General features: G+C 48.4%; 1 protein-coding gene and 1 long non-coding RNA gene across 4 annotated transcripts in view; one reads left to right on the top strand and one right to left on the bottom strand.

Moving 5' to 3' along the window:
• The window catches only part of AJAP1 (adherens junctions associated protein 1), a 97,607-nt gene that overhangs the window by 54,783 nt on the left and 22,147 nt on the right, over positions 1 to 20,677 (top strand). For all 3 annotated transcript variants that reach the window (XR_015797385.1, XR_015797384.1, XM_088147621.1), the window contains exon 3: positions 17,532 to 17,619. Coding sequence is in view for 1 of the 3 variants with exons in the window: in XM_088147621.1 (XP_088003747.1) it covers positions 17,532 to 17,619 (88 nt within the window). In the remaining 2 variants the exon portion in view is untranslated. The remainder of the gene's footprint in view (positions 1 to 17,531; positions 17,620 to 20,677) is intronic.
• Positions 9,050 to 14,367, bottom strand: LOC112542257 (uncharacterized). The gene is made up of 3 exons (XR_003086064.2): positions 13,716 to 14,367; positions 12,308 to 12,612; positions 9,050 to 10,332 (listed from the first exon to the last, which is right to left on the bottom strand). It is a non-coding gene; the product is annotated as an uncharacterized LOC112542257 (long non-coding RNA).

The following is a 20,677-nucleotide window of genomic DNA, read 5'->3' as shown; positions in this document are numbered from 1 at the left end:
GGGTAGCTGTCCTCATGTCTACGCTTGCAAGGTGACAATTTTACACCCTGCATTGAAGGGGTTGATATGGAGAGAGGGACTTGGTGACCAAACTGCGTTTTCTAAGCCGCAGGTGTGAAATCCTGTGGGTTCCAAGTAGGTGATAATGTTGTCAGCCCAACAAGGTAGACCAGGCTGAGAGATTAATGCTGGCTGGGGAATTCAGGGAGTTGAAGTCCACCCATCTAAAAGTTGCCAAGTTTGAAAAACACTAGAGTAACAGGATCTTGCAAGTCTGGACATGCTTCCCCTCCCTCCCGTTATCTTCGCTAGACAATCTAGCCTGTTGGCAATCAGTCAGCCTTTTAAACATGGACAGAGAGATCTGGGAGGAACAGATCTCTCTGCTGGAAGTTACTACAGTTGCTTGAGTCATCCTGGAAGAAGAATATGGAGGTTTTAGAATGGGTCAACATTATTGACCTGTACGAAGATGAAGTTACCCAAGGTGGAGACCAAGACGCGGATGATCATTTTCAGCTTTGGGCTAACATTATGTTTTTTCCTGAAGGCATTTCCCCTCTCTCATCCTGACTGCTAATTTTGATGTAGCTGGAAACGGATCATAAGTGAAACGCTACACATCCTCCGGTCTTTTCTAGAGTTATGAGTTCCTCGGTGGTATTAGCAGGCTGGACTAATTCGCAGGCAAAGGATGGCGGACGGAGTAGGTCAGAGCAAAGTCTCCCCAAAATTAAGAAAGCAGCCTCACAATTGTAAAGCAAATAGATGTCTCGACTCCAAATACTTTGCAAGATTTCAGTTAGTGCATTTTAATATCACACGGAGCAGATGTAAGAAAATTGCACGATAAAAGACAGCGGGAACATTGGATAGCGTTGTTTGATAGCGCACCTTTTATAGAGATTCTCCCAGTTTAATTATAGCCCCACTTGCTATATTTTTTTTTTATATTGCATCAATGAGTTTTATATTTATTTTGTTCTCTTCAACCAGACCGTAATCTGTCACATAAAGTTCCCCGGTTTTGTAGGATAGCTGGTAAAATTCGACAGCCGATAACGTCTGAGATCATATCAGAATGCCATCTTGTGTAATGAATGATCTAATTCAAATAAATGGTGGTATAATTTTCTTTAATTATGTCATCAGTGTTTGGGTTTCTACAGCGCCTTAGTTATTTATCTCTTGCTGGTCAGTGACTGTAATAAAACTTGATTGATTGAGCGGGATTGTTGGCTGAATATTAACTCCTGAATCACAGGCCGTGGTATCTTCAATAACAGCTGTCAGGGGGCAGGAGTGGGGAAAAGCTATTCCTCTTTATCAGCTTCTTTAATATTCTTGGGCCTTTTGCCTAATCCTTCTACATTTTTATGTTCTCAAGATCATGGCATTGAGGCTGACTACATGTTCCCCATTCAAGCCAACTGATCTTGGCGGCAGAGTGTTGCTAAACAACAATGTCGGGGAGCAGATGGTAAGAAGAGAAAGCACGTCAGTGATTCACACCATCTATGCTTTCCCCCAGAAGACATCTGTCTTGGCTTGTCACCAAAATGGCTGATAAACTATCCATCTCTCCCTTCGCTCACCCTAGAAAGGAGACAGCGAAGCAAAGCTGATGGCAAATTGCTCCCCAACCAGCCTTTCGCAGCTGAATCATATGACATCCACGCTACTTGTTCCCTCTATCTCACTGTCCTTGAAGGACCTCAAGAAAGTGGTAAGAAACAAGCCTTCATGAAGTGGGGTGGTCCACGAAGAGGAGAGCTTCGTGGCTGAACTTGTACTTGAGCACAACCTCTCCTGGTTTGAACCCGGGAACATGGTGGCTTCCAGCAGAACCTTGCTGTGCTGGGATTCATCCAGAGAAGAACCAGGGATGGCCCAGGGGGCTTCTGCCCCACCTAGGAAAACGCATCCTGGCCCCAAACCTTGCTTTTGTCTTCCTCACAAACCCAGAAATTGTGCTCAAAGTTGTTGGACAAGGAAGGTTTCACAAGCCTTGTTGCTTTCCCCTCTCTCTGCCCTCGGCTGCAAGGAAGAGAGACCAACTTGTCAGGTCTGTGTGTGCACGCAGGCTCTTTGTCATAGACGTCATACATAGGTGTGTATGTCCAAGGCAGTGGAAAACATTGCCCACACTGGCATCATGGGTTAGCTTCCAAAGGATTTTATTGTGATTCTGCAGGACCCACGAGCCATGTGTCCTTCTGCAATGCCCCTGCTTGGGTTCCATTTGGGGTGGGGGCTCCCCACTTGAGTCCACCATGAGAAGCACCCCAAAGCACCCACTACTTTCCTTCCTCCCTCTCCCCAAAGGCAGAGCTTAAAAGACTGCTGGAGAGGGAGGGAGGGAGTGAGTTTAGAAACAGGGAAGGAAGAGGAGCTGGGCCGAGCTTGTCTAACACACGGTGAATTTGTTCCAAGGTAATGGAGCTTAGAGGTCCCTCCAGTCCCTGATCTTTCAATTGCAACCTTTCTGATTATTTTGACATTTTCTGTTAGAGTCAATTACACTGTTCCTGCAGCAGCTCCAGCTTTTGACTCTGTCTGTGCTGGGATGAGTTTTTACTTGGTGTGCCTGAGTGCAGAAAAGCTGCTTAGAAAGGACACCGAGGAACCGGAGAGAGGGACGGAGGGTTGAAAGGCACGCCACGAATGCTTCTCCTAGAAACAGAAATCAGGAAACGGCAGTAACTGTAGGAGCCAAAACACTTTTCATTTCATCCAACCACGTGGGAAACAGTGGGACTTCCCAAGGACCCTCCCCGCCATTTCTACTTTGTCTCTCTCATCCAGGCAGGCTGTGTTTGCACAGGAGGCTAAACCTGCGTTGCTGAACCATGTGTTGGGGTGCAAACGACCTTTGGCCACTCTGGGCCCTCCTGCTAAGCCGTAGTTTATGAACTGCTACAGGAGATGGGTTGAGGAGAAAATCGAAGCTGGAAAAAGAGCCACATTTTGGCTGAGCATCTTGTGTGAATCCAGCCGGTTTGTTCTAAAAATGAACGCCAGATGATCAGAAATTTGAAGGGCCTGCTGGAATCTCAGTTTGAAATCAGTATCAGTAACGTTATAGGCCTGGAGTATGGAAGGAGGGGTGGGGCATGGGAAGCGTCTCAGAAGGGACCCTCCCTAGTTTCTTGGGCTGTAAAGGCGAGGGGGGAGAGAGGTCCTTTCAGACTTGCAAGATTCTGTTAATGTAGCCTTAAAATAAGGTAGTGTTATTACTCATGGTTGGTGCTTCTGGTCTGGATTACTTCAAAGAGCTGACAGCGTGTGCGTGCGTGTGCATGCACACACGCGCTATCAAGTCAGTGTCGACTCTTAGCAACCACGTAGAGATAAACCTTCTCCAGGGTATCTGTCCCTTCAGATGTCTCAACGGTGCCCCCTTTAATTGAGTCCATCCACTTTGCAGCTGGTGGTCTTCTCTTTCTTCCCATCGATTAATTGATTACGTGCCATCAAGTCTGCGTCAACTCTTAGCAATCGCATAGATAGACCTTCTCCAGGGCATTTGTCCTAACTTGGTCCTTCAGATCTTCCAATGGTGCCCCCATTGCCCCTGTAGCTGAGTCCATCCACTTTGCAGCTGGTGGTCTTCTCTTTCTTCCCATCGATTAATCATGTGCCATCAAGTCTGCATCAACTCTTAGCAATCACATAGACAGATCTTCTCCAGGGTATCTGTCCCTAACTTGGTCCTTAAGATCTTCCAATGGTGCCCCCATCACCACTGTAACTGAGTCCATCCACCTTGCTGCTGGTCATCCTCTTCTTCTCTTTCCTTCCACCTTTCCCAGTGTTACGGACTTCTCAAGGGTGCTGGGTCTTCACCTAATCTGTCCAAAATATGGTAATTTGAGCCTGGTCATTATATGAAAGATAAATACAGTACAGCTACGGATAGCTACAGATACCGTACGTGTGTCTAAATGGCAGGTCTAAATGGCCCTAACCCTATGAGAAGTTTTGCACAGCCGAAAGATTGCACAGAAAAGCTTTTTAGAGAGGGGAAAGTTGGCACAACACAATTTCTCCCACCCAACGTTTTTGAAAGGGCACCCTTGGGAGCAAGCCGCTTCTCCTGGTGGTTAATTAGCAGCTTTTGTTCTCAGCAACACAACCACACTGAAGGCCTTAGTCCTGCATCAATTTTCATCAGGACTGATTTGTGCCTATGGGGATCACGTGCCCAGAACACTTGCGAAAACTCCAGAGTTGGTGACATTGACATGTCTTTTAAGGGGAGCTGTCTCAAACATTAATCTCACCAGATGTTGATTCCTAGATGGAAAGGATCATTTGGGAAAGAGCCTTGTTTCTTGCAAAAGGCGTTCTTGATGGTCAGGAAGTTTGCTTGTCTCTTCTTGCCTTGGCCTCAAGGACAACTCATTCCAGCAGCCCACCGTAAAATGTGACACCACTGTCTGGTTCACCCCACACCTTTGACTTGGCTGCTGAATTAACCCATTTTGGGGGTTCTCCAAAGATGTTGCTTGGGTTCACACAACATCCTGGTCTAGGCTCCAATGGGGCCAGGGAGTTTGTGGTCTAATATATTCCAGGAACCCAGACATAGTCATAGGATATGGTGTGACCCATCATGACAGGTCATCGTACAGTTTATTTTGGGGGGCACCTGCTCAATTCTGTTCTCTTAATCTGAGCCTAAACCCTAGAGTTTAACGTGTTATCTTAACCCAGACATTGACACTTCAAGGAAACCACCTTGGTTGCCTTTCTGCAATAGGCCAAGCCACCCCCAAATTAACCCAAGATTAAAACAAACCAAGCTCAGCATGAAGCACAAACACAGCTACTAGCTTTTTAACTAACTTGGTTAACTAGCTTGGCCACTGGGCCAAATTCATCTGTTTAAGGACGTTGCAGAGAGCAAGTGTTGGCAAATGCAAGAGAAGGCGAGAATTTTGCGTCTTTCCTCTTTTCGTTTCTAACACGGTCCTAAAAAACGACCTTGCAATGTCTCAAGCTGCCTCCCCCCGCCAAAGGGGCTTCTGGTTTCCGTCTTACTCTCGAGGATGCTCCAGTGTGTCATTTCCCAGAATCCCTAGCTGCTGCAGAGGTGCATCAATTGCACAGATCGCGCAGAGGCATTGATTGCATAGACGCTGGGGTTACCAACACCCCGTTCAGTATCTTTAAATGTACTTTGGACGATGTTCAGTGCCTTTTCGGGGTCTTTTTTCTGTTTTATTAATTGTCTAGGGACACGTAGCACCCGTGCCCGGGGTCAGAGCCCAGGTCCCCCTTCTTTTTCCCTCTCCTCCACTCCTTTTGAGTTCACTGTTCATGGCGGAGCCCGGGAAGCTGTCCCGTGACTACTTGATGGCGTCTCTCTGGCCTTTGCTCCCATATTCATCAGGTCTGACGAGCCAACGGGAAACATTTATTCTCCTCTTCTCTGTGATTTACACAGGGGCCCTTGACGGCCTTTTCGGCCAACCTGAGCGAATCCAGGCCAAACAGCGACATCCGAGCCCCGTTCCGGGCTTGATAACAGCCTCCTTTGTGTTCTTTCCGGAGGCAATCCGCTTGCCTGGTAATTAACATGTAATTAAGCATTCTGGCCCATCATTGAGAATTGGTTACCTAATTGCCTTCGCTATTATTCGCACTTGAACGTTAACCTCTGCGGTCTGAACCGGCAATAACCGATTTCCGGCAGCGCCGGACCAAGCGGTCCATTTTGCAGGGCGGTTTTAACTCCCGCCCCCCCCATTTCCAAGCCAGGAATGCAGGCTGCTTTGCACGCTGCCTTTCAAGGCTGGCTTTAACAGCAACCAGTTCATCAGAGATGAAGCGATTACAAGCTACAAGCAGAGACAGGAGCTAATTTCATTCAAAATCTGCATCTTGGTCTCCCTATTATTCTCACCTCCCCGGGAAACCTGTCCATCATGCATCATTTTTTTAGAGATTGGCCTACCACTCCAACCCCCTGCTCAGTGTGGGCCCCCCCAAAGCATCGCTAATAGATGACCCTCTGCTACAACATTCGCAGAGGGGTCAAAAAAGTCAAACTGGCAGTCGGGGCACGCCCCACTCCTTTTTGTAAGCGCACGAATGGGCTGGGTCTTGCATGGTAATGCCACCGCTGCCATCTTGCCTTTTTCGACCCCCTCTGAGGACTCCACTGACCATCCAGCCTCTGACCGCCAGCGAAGGAGAATTTGCGTTCGGCCTCCATGGAGAAAGGGCTGATGAGGGAAATGGGAAAAAGGTTGGAGCGGCAAGAAACAAGAAGGAAAAAATTTGGCCACCGGTTGGCAGAAAGCTGCAAGTGATGACACACCCGTGGTGGGGTCACAACACCTTTCTCACTCTTGGGGGGGGGGATTCCAGGAGCTAGACTTCTGGAAGGGGGCTCTGGTTGGAGAAACACGCGGGCTTCAAACCACGTAAGCAAAATCTTATCCAGCTGACTTTATCGCTTCTCTGATAGTAATTGGGGCAGACACACCACCCAAAAAACCATTCCAACACCAGGGTGCCCCCGTTGTGGGGATTGGGGGCAATTTCTGTAGTTTGGGGCATTCGGGCTAAGCACATGTGGTGCCTTGAACTTCCTCCCCGCCCCGGCTGATTTTTTCCTGCGTGGTTAAAACTGCATCGTGCTCTCCATATTCTGGCCACGACCCTCTGCTCCAGGTTGTTGCTGACTCCCAACGCGGAGGTTTCATTCTGGCTGTCGTCAGCGGCAATTATTCTGACGCAGGGAAGACGCTGTGGAAGCATCAGCTGTGGCTTCCAACACAAAGTGCCAAGGCTACTTTGCTGAGTAACGATGCTTTAATCCACTCCGAGAGCCTTGCTGCAGGTGGGTTTCAGCTGGGACACAGCATGGGCCAAGAGGCCACATATGGCAGAAGATCCTTCCATATTCAGATCAGCAGATGGGCTTCTCCTCAGAAGATCCTTCCATATCCAGATCAGCAGATGGGCTTCTCCTCAGAAGATCCTTCCATATCCAGATCAGCAGATGGGCTTCTCCTCAGAAGATCCTTCCATATCCAGATCAGCAGATGGGCTTCTCCTCAGAAGATCCTTCCATATCCAGATCAGCAGATGGGCTTCTACTCAGAAGATCCTTCCATATCCAGATCAGCAGATGGGCTTCTCCTCAGAAGATCCTTCCATATCCAGATCAGCAGATGGGCTTCTCCTCAGAAGATCCTTCCATATCCAGATCAGCAGATGGGCTTCTACTCAGAAGATCCTTCCATATCCAGATCAGCAGATGGGCTTCTCCTCAGAAGATCCTTCCATATCCAGATCAGCAGATGGGCTTCTACTTTGCTGGGGGTTCCGTTGATCTATTTGCCTCTGCCAAACCTTCCTTCTCTTTTCTTTTCAAAAAAGAGTTGGATTTGGGGAGAAAGCTAGGATGACCTGTTTAAGTAAAGGGAGAATGAAGTTTTGGTTGATGAGGGTCATCTTGTATGGGGCACAGATTGTAGTGGGCATGGTGATGCAAACTTATAGCCCTGGATTTCCCATCCAAGCACTAACCAGGCGTGTTTCTCCTTAGTGTCTGAACCCATGGAGTTGCTTAAGAGGTTGCTTCATCAGCTCCCCTCCACCCAAAGTGGAAACTTCCCAAAGCCTGACCCTTTGGGAAGTTTCCACTTTGGGTGGAGGGGAGCTGATGAAGCAACCTCTTAAGCAACTCCATGGGCTCAGACACTAAGGAGAAACACGCCTGGTTAGTGCTTGGATGGGAAATCCAGGGCTATAAGTTTGCATCACCATGCCCACTACAATCTGTATGGGCAGATATATGAGCCAGGATATGGACCTGGATATGAGCCAGGTCTTTGGAGTCCTGATTCTCATTGCAGGAGTTCTTCAAAGAGTCAGCTTACCATCCCATTTCTCAATTAGCTGGCTGGGGAATTCTGGGAGTTGAAGTCCACATGTCTTAAAGTTGACAAGTTTGAGAAACACTGCATTAGATAGATCAGGTCTATCAGGATAATCTAAGAAATCAAACAGAGTTTCTTTCTTCAGTGATGGTTAGCCCAATTGAATAGGCTTGAAGTCTATTTTTGCTCTTATCTATTATATCATGATCTTTTTTTTTTTTTACTGCCCACAATCTTTCTAGATGTCCATAATACTGAAAAAGAAAAAGGAAAAGGAAAAGGAAAAAAAATATTGAATTGAATGATGGCCTGTTTTTAAGAGGGGAAGAAAGTGCCTTGCAAAATTGCTCTGAAATCTCCCATTATTTTTATAGCCCCTGTCAATTTGATATAGGAACCCAGCGGGCATGACGCGGGAGGGGAGAAAAAAAATGAAGCAGAGGAAAATTCAAAGGGGTTGGAGAAATAAAGCAGAGGGACGTGACCACTTGTCTAATATTCATCCCAAGGAAACTGGCAAAGATGGGCCTTTTTGGTCGTTTTGGGAGAGCCCACCGGCAAAGACCATGAGGCTGGGGAGCAACGTGGGAGAAGTCTTGCGAGGAAGGATGGTGGGAGTTCATCCAGATGAATGCTTTCCCGCAGTTGAGGGACCCTCATTTTCTAGGCTAACCCCCATGGCTTCCTCCACACATGACCCCACAGAGAGCACAACAGGGGGTCCTGGTTTTGTCCACCGATTTCCTTGGTGGCAACCATCTCCTTGAAGATCTCACCATAGTCTTGGTGTTGCAGAAGGTGGCATCTGGATATGTATTGTGGAGTCCTTGAGGTTCTCTGAGCTTGTGTTACCTAGCCAGGTGACAAAACACCTGCAAGAAAACCACCAAGCTCAGAGAACCCCAAGGACTCCACAATTCAACCCTGAGCTACAGATATTCTCTTCTCTGGATAGACGTATTTATCCCCTTTGTCACATGCTTGGGTGAGGTCCTTCCTTTGGAACTCCATCTTACTTGATTCCTGGACTTTGACCATTCTAAGAGGAGTCAAGTTCTGGATAATGGAAATACCCCAAGATTAGGCTCCTCTGAAGAGCCAGGTCAAAAGGACAAACACCAGCTTCCATCGTAAAGTTGTATGCCTTTGCAACTTTAATTTAGGCTCCTCTGAAGAGCGTTATACAAATATTTTAAACAAAGAAATGAACGTTTTCAGCGTTAGCTCTAATAGTTAGTCTGTCTTATGTCTTCTACTGTCAGAACCTTGACTTAGCCCAGGAAAGGAGAGGGCTGGAGGAAGGCCATCGAGTTAGAAACTGCTCCGAATCCCTTACAGCCTCTTCCGACCACCCCCTGTAAGTCCTGCTGAAAAACAAAGAAATTCTGAGACACATTTAGCCTTTATTGAGTCTTCATCCCAGCAGCTGAGCCATAAAGCTGCGTCAAATCTCCCGGCTTAATTTACTCCCTCCGAGGACAACAGCCGAGAGAGACGAAGAACCTCATTTGTAAACAGCCAGGCGCCTCCAAGCTGGGATCAGCTCCGCCGTCTGCAGACCTGAAACTGGAACCGTAGCCCAGTCCCAGACCAGAGACAGCTAGGCGAGCTGGAAGCGGGCCTCCGTTCAGGAGCCCAAGGGTGCCATTGCTGGAGAGATGGCGGGGAGGGGAGGGCTTTAAAATCACCCAAAGCTCCTCCAGAAAACCCTGCCCCGCGTTTGAAGAGCCGAGGCCTCGTCTGCCCACGCCAGACCATCAGACAAGCCTGTGCAGGATCAGTGAAAGTCGCCTTGGCTCCCACATACTTCCTTAACTCCCACGGACGTTAACATATGATTTTTAAAAACTGGCCATTGGGTTTTTTTTTAAAAGTGGTCCTTATTAATATATTCAGCGACATCTGGGAAACGTTTTCCATAGCAAGGATATGACAGGCCCATCCCTTGCAACTTCTGGGTTCCGTGATGCTTGCGGGGGGGAAGCCCATACAGAGATATGGGTTTGCACAATAACTCCTATGGTATTGCCTACATGTATTGCCCATGTGGAAACTCCATAGCTGGTAGCTGGCCACTGATGGCCTTGTTCTTCTCCATGGAGGGATCCATTTTTAAAGCCTTCTTACGGTACCTAATTCTGCAGGTCATGTGCTGCTTGGAGACGCCGGTCCTTCTGTGTTTGGCGCCTTTCAGCTTTCCTGGATGAGTCTGAGCATTTGCGCTGGAGAAAGGTCTACGGATGCTCCAGCGCATTGGCGCATCTTTGGGAGGTTTCTAACATTGTGCTTGGCTGGCCTCGAGCGGGGTGTTTCCATAGGCCTGTGGATAGATGGAGCCCACCAACCCAAGGAGAGCGCATGGAACGTTCTGTTAGCACGTGCCCAGACATGCCTTCCCTTTTAGCATTTTGCATTTGCTGGCGATTGGTCCAGTGGCCTTGGAAAAAAAAAATGGAGAAAAATTAGAAGCAGCAGCCAGCTGGGTTCCAAACCAGGTTGAGCAACACGTTGGGTTAAGCAACCAAAGCCGGGATTCATCGAACGCATGAAAGCAACAGCCGGGTTGCCCGCAACACCTAAGACCACAATTTAGCCTGCCTCACTGGGTTGCGCGATCCCATTTCTTACTGTTTAGTTTAGCTTCTTAGGCCCGCTTTCATCTTTGCCTCACTTCATTAAAGCTCTCGGGGAAAACTGGACCCAACCTTTGAACCTTGCAGGGTGGCACTTTTTGGCACAGCCCCTGTCCTTAACGGTCCCCTGTTCTTCATGGCACGCGGAGGGGTTCCCACTCCCGCCCGCCTTCCTCCTCCCCCCGCCTCCCTACAAGCAGAGATTCGCAAAGGAAACTGAATCTGGAGTCTGGGCTGGGGAAGGCAAAGCCTCTGTCAAGAGGGAAAGAGAGATGTAAGGGGAGGTTAATCGCCCCCCCTCCAGCTGCTCCAGGCCCCAGGCTTGTAAATCACCTCCGTTGGCTCCGAAGCCGCTGCCAAATTGTGAGATGCAAGGTTGAAACAGAACATGTTGTTCCACCCTTGAGTTGACTAGCTGAGCATAGCGTTATGTTCGATTCAAGTAATAGGAAAAGTGGAGTCTGCTCCTCTCCCTCCAAGGTGATCCCTAAGATTCCCAAGTCCTCCAAAAAGATCCCAAAGATTCCCAAGACCTCCAAGGTGGTTCTTAAGACAGAAGGAGAGCTGAGGTTTCAAGATGCTGGAGAGAAGCCGAGAATTATATTGCGGGGAGGGTCTTCCTCGGGGAAGGTAGGAGGCTGTTTCTACTCCCCCAACCCCTGTCGACCTCTCTAAGGACCTGAAGGCGACGGCCTTCCCTGGTCGCTTCTCTTCAGCATCTGGTACGTTTTTCCCCTCGGCGAAGGTTTCATTAACTGCTGGCGGTGGCTTGTCATTTCTAAAAACAACCAAACCCCAAAACCTCTGTTCTTCCACAGATTGTCTAATCTTCCTTGAAAGACTTCTAAACGGACCGTTAGCACCGGGGTCTCCTAGGAATGAAGCAGGAGGCCCGTCTGCCAACCGGCATTAGAGATCTCCGCTTCTGATTTCAGCACGGTGGGAGCCAGCCTCGGTTGCCGTTCCGTGGCACTTCCCCTGCGTGGCTCACCGTTGAATTCGACCCCCTTTGGATACTATGAATATACATACATACATACATACATACATATATTTTAGCCCTTTGTTTTGAAGCCTTCTCCAAATGCCCCGCCACCACTATGGCATTCCGAAATGTGTTTCTTCCTGAAATATTCCTCTCGGTAGCTTGTGGATCCCAACCACCGTTATGAGATCCAGAGAAGGAGAAGATCCAGAAGATGATGCCAGATCTAATCCGCCCTTCCTGGCCCACTCACCCACTGCTTATGAATTTAGGTCCTTTCAGACTGGAATTCACAGAGTTTTCCAGCTTGTTCTTCATGCTTTTTAGATACCCCCCAAACACCCTGAATCTCTCCCTGCAAAAGAATCTCTCGTTGAAACCCAGCTGCCAACACCGGATCACTCCCTCTCTCATTTGAGGACATCTCTTCCTACCAGAAGTCATCTCTGCTACAGCTCTGAGGGGTTCCTTCTGGTTTACCAGAGCTAACAAAACAACTCGAAGGAGAGCAAGGTTACGAAATGGCCACCCACAAGCCATGATTGGCCAGGAAGCTTGGCAACAGCTGCTGGAGTGATTCACACTAACAAAGGTGACCTTGGCTTTATTGTACAGGATTCTCGGCAGTGATGGTGTCCTCAAGCCTTTGAGTGATCTTTATGGGGTGTCTTGGCAAAAGTGTGGCTTCTAAAAGAGATCGAGTGGCTTTTGCTGGCTGGCCTTTTTAGCCTGGACAGGGCCTCCTGAGCATATGATTCATTTCAAAGCCTGGCCAGGTTTGACTGTGGAGTTACCTGGTTTGATTCTGGAGGGAAGACCAAGTGGGAATCTTTAGCCTGCAGGAGAGGAGACTTCAGGGACCCGTGACAGCTGTCTTCAAGTCTCTGAAGGATGTCATGGAGAAGTTGAACAAAATTCTTCAGAGATGCTCCAGAAGACAGGACAAGGAGGAAAGGATTTAAATTACAAGGAGACAAAGGCTGGTTGGACTTCAGAAAAGATTTCCTAATGAGAAGACCTGCTCAACTGTGGTGGAGTCTCCTTTGCTTGGAGTGCTTCAACAGAGGCTGGAGGGCCATTCTTCAGGGATGTTATATTCCTGCACTGGGGAGGGGGGTAGATTAGATTATCTCCGAGGTACCTTCTAACCTTTCCAGCATGTGATATGGAAGTACAAAACTCAAAAATAAGCTTCAGACAGTTGTACTTGTCCCCCCACCCCCCTCTTTTCCCGTTTGGAGTGATATTTCTAAGGACAACAGAAGTTTCTGAAAAGGTGCTGTCCTTTTGACTGGGTTCACATAAACCCTTTAAACCTGGGTCAACCATCTGGAACACCACCATGCCCAAACCCTATGAAGCTTTCGTGAATCACCTTCTGAAATTCTTCATCAAGGGAGGGGTGGGATGAAGTGGTCCTCCAAGGACCTGACGCACATCTCTTGGCCGCATCATCACAAAATTGGCACAAGAGCACCCCAACCTTCCCCAGGAACTGGAAAAGCCTTCAGAAGGGTGCAAACGCTTGATCGCCCAACGTAATTGCAATCCAATTCACTGCATCGTGCAAAACGGTGCCGGGTTTAATATGTTTGAACATGAACATGATGGCTTGTCAATGCACGTCTGGGGCTTTGCCCGTTTTCTGCACCCAGCCAATTTTGGATGACTCAACAAGCCACATTAAGCAGGTCGCGGTTGAATGCTCGGTGTGGACCAGGTCTTATGGTGACCGGAAGGATTAGCGATGAAAGATGAGAACCAGATCGGTCTCTCTCTGGGAGGACTCATGATGTTCCCATGACAGTGCATTTTTAATCCTCTAACAAGCTTTCAGTCTATGGTTGGGCAAATCCTGAGCCTGACACTTTTCAGGCCCCGCTCCTTCATCCTGTCACTGAGGAGGCAGCCAGGCGGGAGCCAATACGTTGGTGTCAGACGCACGTTGCTTCCTTTTCAGTTGGATTTTGAAAGGCAGTTTCTCTGTCCAGCCACCTTTCTGGAGGCTGCGTCATTTCGGACGACCGTCTTGCCTGGATTTGCAGAGCGTTCCCTCCCTTCTGAGAAAGGCATCTGCCCTCCCTCCTGCCCTTCCCGAATAGCTCCGAATGAATTTGTATAGGTCTGAATTGAACTGAAGCCCCACGTACCCCCCCCACACACACCCACACATACTAGGCACATAGGACCTCTCCACCTCACCGAATCTCTCTTGCTTTTGGCTCTCTGCTCTTGTCAAGGAGCTGTTCGCCACGGACGTTAATGAGAAACAGAGTTAACCTCCTAGTCAAGGCTGTTCAGAAGGGCAGAGCAAGGAGGAGGAGGAGCTGGGGGCCCAGCACAAGAATATCTTTGCTCCGTGCTCAACACACCCAGCTTTTTACCGTGGCAAACCTCTGATGCCTTCTTTATTGAAAGACAGAAACACAGTGCTTTCAAAATTAACGCTTTATTTTATGAACTTATCAGTGGCTCTCTGATAACAACCATAGGTTTTTTTTCACTTCAGGACACGCTCCCTCCTTGCAAGTGGACAGCCAGAGGTATATTACAAGCACATATGTGGAGCGGATTTAGCACAAAGTACCCTTAAAATGTTGTTTTCAGTGGTGCAGAAGGACCACTTGGAGTGAACCAAGGGCTTTCCACCACTCAGTTGCCACTTGTGGTGTTCTCCAGCTGGGTTCTCTCTTGCCAAGTCATCCATATCAATCCCCTTTGCAATCCCAGAAACAGATGTACAGGAAGTCCTCGCTTAACGACCATTCATTTAACGATGGTTCAAAGTTATGACGGCCTTGGGAAAAGTGCTTTATGATCTGTGCTCACACTTATGACTGTCGCAAACTGTTGCACCACCACGGCCATGTGATTGTGATTTGTGACCTTTTTTATGATGGTCGTTAAGCGAATCACGTGGTTGTTAAGCGAATTCCAGCAAAAAAGTCCATTGGGGAAGCTGGATTTGCTTAACGACCGCATGATTTGCTTAATGACCATAATGATTCACTAGATGACTGTCGTAAAAATGGTCGTAAAATTGAGTTCGGTCACATGGTGACTCGCTTAATGACCGCCCCACTTAACAACCAATTTTCTGGTCCCTATTGTGGTCATTAAGCAAGGACTACCTGTAGGTGTTTTAAAGAGCTGCAGACAGATACTACATTCAATCTTCCATGTACACATGCGCACACTCACTTCTTGCATGATCACATAACCAAGTGTGGGTGGTTGCACCGAGGCTGCTCAGTTGAGCAAACTCTCCTCCTTCAAAGATCATCAGAAGCTGCAGCAACCCGAATGGCGTCGAAGATTGCCCAAGCGCTGGTCGGTGGGGGAAATTACAGTGGAGAGCAGGATGACGGAAGGATGCATATTCCCATGATCTTTGGAGGGAGAAATTCCAGCCTGCTGAAATTGCTGGTTCCCACCTGAGAATCGGAGCCAAAGACTGGCCACGGCTGGACCTCTCCCGGAGCTCCGGATTGCTGCAATTGGCTGCGCTAAGCAGGCCCAACAGGAGCCCTCTTGGACTGGAGGGGAGTTAATCAACACAAACAGCCCTTCGTTGCCAGAGACCGTCTCCCGAAGGAAGATGTTGGCAGGATAATAACAGCCTTCTGTCGTGACACATCAGTTCAGCGGCGCAGCAAAGGCGTCCCTCAACTCTCCGTCGACACCGGGACGTGCCGAGCAGGCATCGCTTCTCGCCCGTCGTGGCCCAGACGCCACTCGTCCGGCGACATGTCCCTGCGGCCACGTTGGAGCCGTTTCACCCATCCCGGTCCTACGGACTTCGCAGGTAACGGGACTCTGTCTGCAGCAGAGGACAGCTCCCAGGTGGCCTTGGCACATTTTTAAAAAATAACCAAGTGGAGCTTTAATTGCACCATCGTCCTCTTGACGTTTCGGCCAGACCGTGCCTCTGCAAAGACTCAGCGGTGCCTTCCCCAGGAACCCAGCTTGACTCAAGGGAGATCTAATCCAGGTGCAAGACGACCCAACTCCTGTCCTGTCCATTGATGGTGGGGAGCCGATGCGGAACGCGCTTGGGGCGGGGTGTTATTTTTCTTTTAAAGGATGGTGCAGCTTCGCCCCGCAGTGCAGCAGCAGTTAGTTGGCACCCCTTCCTTCTTCCAGCGGAGTAGCTGGGGTCGTGCGACACCCTAGACCAGAGTAGCTTCAATGTCAAGTGTGGTGGGAGGCCAACCTTCGTCTTAGGCAGGCAGTCACATTAAACAATATAATGATTCATCAGTGGGGACCCTCCAGACTATTCTGTTTGGTTAACCCGGGTTTAGAGTGAAGCTCTAAAAGCTCTTTCTCTCTCTGAAAAACCGCAAGAACAGGAGAACATCCAGACATGTCTGACGTGCCCCTTGCTCTGTTCTTAACTCGGAGATGGCATCTTCCTTGCTTCTGTTGAATTCAGGATCTATTCCAGCTGTTTCCAGGGGTCGTGGGGGGACCCAGGGAAGTGCTGCTTTCCAACCAGGAGGCAATCTAGTCTCTTAGATCGGCAAGACCCACCACCATGTTTGTGACCTTGCCAACTGTCCTGAGGGAATGTCTTTCTCTAGCCACGTGCCAATGCGGGCACACGCGGGGTTTGTCAAAAACCTCACCCTAGAAGTAAACAGATATATTTCTACAAGTTGCAGACCTCATGGGGATCGTCATCATGCTGGGAAAAAGGGCCTTTTAAAAACCCTGCATCTGGGACTAACTAAGAAGAGCCAAGGAAAAGATTGGGGTTAAAAACTCTGTCGAAGAGAGGAGAATTGGTGCAAAAGCTCAGAAAATTGGAGAACTTCTGTGGGTGCGGGGGGAGGGTGTTGTTTTTTAAGAAATGGAAACCTTTTGGGGCAATATGTTGCGCGATAACGCAGACATGAAAATAAATTGGATTTATATTGATCTGTGCTTTGTTCCTATTTTCAGGGACAGGTGTATCCTTTAGCTGGGGCTATAGAAAGGTGTCTGTTTCCCACGAGGGTTGCCAGTTTCTCCAAAGCCCAGGCTGGCGTGATCCAGGCTTACTTATCTTTATTTGAGCTTTATCTGGAAGTTCCCTCTGTTTAAACTCAGCAACAACCTTGTGGGGAAGGTTGGTCTGAGACCAAGCGACCGGCCCAAAGTCGCCCAGGGAGTTTGGAGTAAAAATTAGGAATGTCAACCAGGGTGTCCCCATGCCCAGCCAAGCAAAAAAAAAAGAAACCCCTCATTTTGCCCCTAAGCAATTCACTGACTTCTCTTGTCCTTTGAAAGACATTCAAAAGGCAGATCTTATTCTCTGTTGGATGAAGGAGAATTTTCCCTTGAAACGTCTTTCAGAGGAGGAGACAAAGCCCGATGCTAACTTTTGGGTTCATGTTGCATTCACCAGGACTGCATGATATGCTACTATGCCCAAACTAAAGCTGCTTTTGCTCATTTTATGAATTCTCATACTATAGTCCAGCGGTTCTCAACCTTGGCCCCTTTAAGATTTGTGGACTTCAACTCCCAGAATCCCCCAGCCAGCAAGAGGACTCACAGGTTCTGTAAATTATAACAGGAATTGGAAAAGAGGATGCCAAGTCATCCTACGGGGAATAACAAGCTGATTTTTACAAGGACTAGACATTTCAGTCTTTCAGCCGTGGCTTTCATGAACAAAGCATCCTGCTGGGGACATGTTGTATCTGAAGATGTTACTTAGATCATTCCTTGGTTCCTGGCCAGAACTTGCATGCCCAAGGAGCTGCAAAGAGGTGATGTTTTCTTTTGGTCCCTTGTACTATGTTACTGCTTGATGATCATATTTATTAATAGTACAGCCGTGGGAAATATTAACCCTTTGAAGTTTCTGTTACCTGTTACCTGAGGTTTTCTCCATGGCTTCTCCTTAGGAAGCAAGGGAGCCCTACCGAAGGGGTTGGGGTTGAGGGGTTGCAAGGTGGCCACCTGGTCAGGAGTCGACCCGTCCAAGCTGCGCCCAAGATGTCTCCATCTTCATGTTTCCTCTTTCCTCAGGTCTGGCTCTCCACCAGATTATCACCATTACCGTCTCCCTCATCATGGTAATCGCCGCGCTGATCACGACGCTCGTCTTAAAAAACTGGTAAGGACGTTCTGCCACCACTGTGGGTGAATGCCAAGGGTTGGCACTGAGAGGAACGGAGAGCAGAAAGCACGCCAGGCGGTCTTCCCCAATGTTGGCCGTTCCAGATACGTTGGGGTGCGATGCCCACGATTCTCAAGCTGGGCGCGCACTGGGGGAATTGCGGTCCAATATTCCTCCTGGGTACCGGTTGGGGAACGCTCGGGAGTGCTGACGTGGGGGCATTCGATGTCCTAGGAGTCCAAAGCGATGCCTAAGCCAGCCAAGTCCCACAGCTGCAGAAAAGACCGATTTGATTTTAAAGCATCTTGAAAAATAATCCTTCCGCTTTATTCCCATGCGAGCCTTGCCAAATCCAGCTGTTCGATATGGCCTTGTGGGAACACCTTTCATCTTCTGAATTCATTTTTCTGATTTAAAAAGGCAGCCAATCCCGACAAATTTATCCGTATACGTTGATTCTAGGCAGGCAAGGGCAGTGTTATCCACATAGATGGGCTCTCCTTTCTTGGAAGATTTGGGGCAGCTGTTTCCATAGTTTGGGGCAGTTTGAAGACAATCAAACTGCCATGCCAGCCACTGGAAGCATCCAGCTGTTTTTAGCACCCTGCAGGATCACGGGAGGCTTTAAATTCCCCCAGACGAAGGAGGAAGCTTGAAATTAACCTGCGTGTTCTCCTTTTTTAAAGTCCTTTTTTAGCCTTTAAGTGGAAGACCCAGACGAATTGAAGCGCATCCTGAAACAAACCCTTAATGTTGTTTAAAAATAAGAAAAATAAAAGCACTAAGAAAAATTCCCAAATCCTCCTTAAAATTAGGAAGAAACCAGCAAATCTTGGGCCTCTCGAAGTGTGTATTGCTGCCTTTAGCTTTGCGGTTTTGCAACCCGTATTAAAGGGTTTGCATGTCTGAAATTGTATTTGTACCCCCGCAAAATGTCTCCGCTCACAATTTGCTCCCTTTTTGGGTAACAATTAGAGAATTGTAGGCCCTTTCGCGGGAAGGAGACTAAGACATGAGCCAGGTTTAAAATTTCTGCTTGTGTTCCCTCTGAGTTTTTCCTTCTTGGTCCGTATTTACCCTGACGATGATTTAATGGAGCCCTTTCTGGGCCACAGAGCATGTGAACAGCATACATGTTTCTTTTCGAATGGAAGTTTTCGCTCACTCTTGGAAGCCCCATCCAGGAGTTCACCAGCTGTGTATCTGCATGAGTTACAGGATTGAATCAGCGGGAGCTTTGCGAGCTGAACATTGAAGCTTATGTCACCTCTGGGAATGTCCTTCATCAACTCCTCATTTTCTCATCTGGCGCATGGCGCCTTTTAACGGCGCTCCGCAAATCGAAAAGCGGGTCTTTGGGACGTTCAGCGGCTCTCTCTAGCCGGAAAAAGGCAGGACGTCCAAATAGGAATTTTCCACTGGATCTCTTTGGATATTCTGCGCAAAGCTGAAATGGGACGACTATCCGGGCTGGACTTACTGACCCCCCCCCAACAAATGATTGGAAGGAAGAGGCAGGACCCCACAGAGAGACCCTCTCAGCAGCTCAGATAATCCGTGTTGCCCGTCTGATTGGGGAGCACTACCCCGTTGTGTTTCTGTGAGACTGTGGTAAGAAAAGAAAAGGGTAAGGCCAGACCAGCAGGTTATCCAGAGTCCCTCTGGGCAGCCTCCTTCCACGGGCAAGGACTCTGCTGGGAATGGAAAGACCCTCCCCCTGCCTTCCTCTCTCTCCAAGGCTCTCGTCTAGCCTAATTAGTTCCCTTTCTTCTTGCAGATGAGCTCTGCATATAGTAAACTAGGTTATGTCTTAGCTTCAGGCACTTCTGCCATCACCTCTTTTCCTATTGAAATCAACCTACTTTGAGATCGGCTTGCCTCATTTTCATATGAAGGCAGAACCCCTGGGAGAAAGCGAGGGCTGGAGACGAGTGGGGTGGGGTGGGGTGGGGGCGGGGGTTGCTGTTTTCTGAAGCTGCCTCATGACATCTTGTTTGTCTCCCAAGTTGTTCCCCAAATGCTCCTGACCTGGGGGACATCCTGGTGGTCTTCCCCTGGTGGGTTCAGAAGGTCTCCTCGGATGGTGGATTCTGCTGGGATACGGGGAGAGCAAGTCAACTGCGAAGTTCTCAAAGAGGGTTAGAGCCACGACCCTCGGCTTCTCAGGAAGGGCCACCACAGTCCACATTTCCCCCAACTCCCTTCTGTGGCTGGGGAACCTCTTTGCTGGAATACAGCTTGAAAATCCCCCAGGAAGGCTGGAGCAGAGGTTTTCCAATTCAAAATGGGAAGTTTGGAAGATTCTTCCGGCGTATTGACACTCATCCTGCAGAAGGTGGACCACGGTGAAAAAAGATCAGAGTGAGATGCGCTGTTGCACGTCTAAGAGGAACCCCGTTCACTGCTTGCATCGTCTTTCTTGGACAGCGTAATCCATGGAAGAAGATCAGGCATAATTCTGCTGTCTTCCTCCTTAAATCTCTTCCCATCGTGATTTAAAGAAAAAGGAAGGCGACCTCAGAGGACACCCGAGCCCCTGCCCTGAACGTCCCTTGTCCCAGCCACAAGCAGACATATAAAGATGCAACCCATTCACACAGACATATTGTAGGCCAGGTTTTGGGAAAAAATCCATTTTGTCCATTAATGCGGGGCAGGCAAAACACAGATCTGGATTGGCTGTACATCTGAATTAACTCCAGGGATTTGTGTCTTTGAACTGTTTACAGACTGGAAGTATAACCGCGAATTCAAAATAAAATTGCTGGAAATCCATTTTTTGTCCTCAGGACTCCCTGAACACAGGTCCTGTTCCGCTGTATTGAATTTCTCGGCTATTCATTGTCTTTCCAAACAGTTTTAAAAAATAACCTAAAAATTGCTGCTGGATGGCTCATTTAACTCTTTTCTCAGAAATGTACACATTTTTCCTAAGGAACGACGTGATTCCTTACAAGAAGAGCTTCAGATCTATCCAGGAGCCCCTAACAGTTATGACTTTCAATAATATATGCACTTGAAATGCCCCAATCAAGCTCAAAATGATTTGGGTTAA

The sequence above is a fragment of the Python bivittatus genome, unplaced genomic scaffold, assembly GCF_059951505.1.
Source record: "Python bivittatus isolate LINGU-HERP-01145 unplaced genomic scaffold, Pbiv_v1 ctg000510_np1212, whole genome shotgun sequence".
NCBI lineage: Eukaryota > Metazoa > Chordata > Lepidosauria > Squamata > Pythonidae > Python > Python bivittatus.
This window is presented reverse-complemented; position numbering and strand designations above follow the sequence as displayed.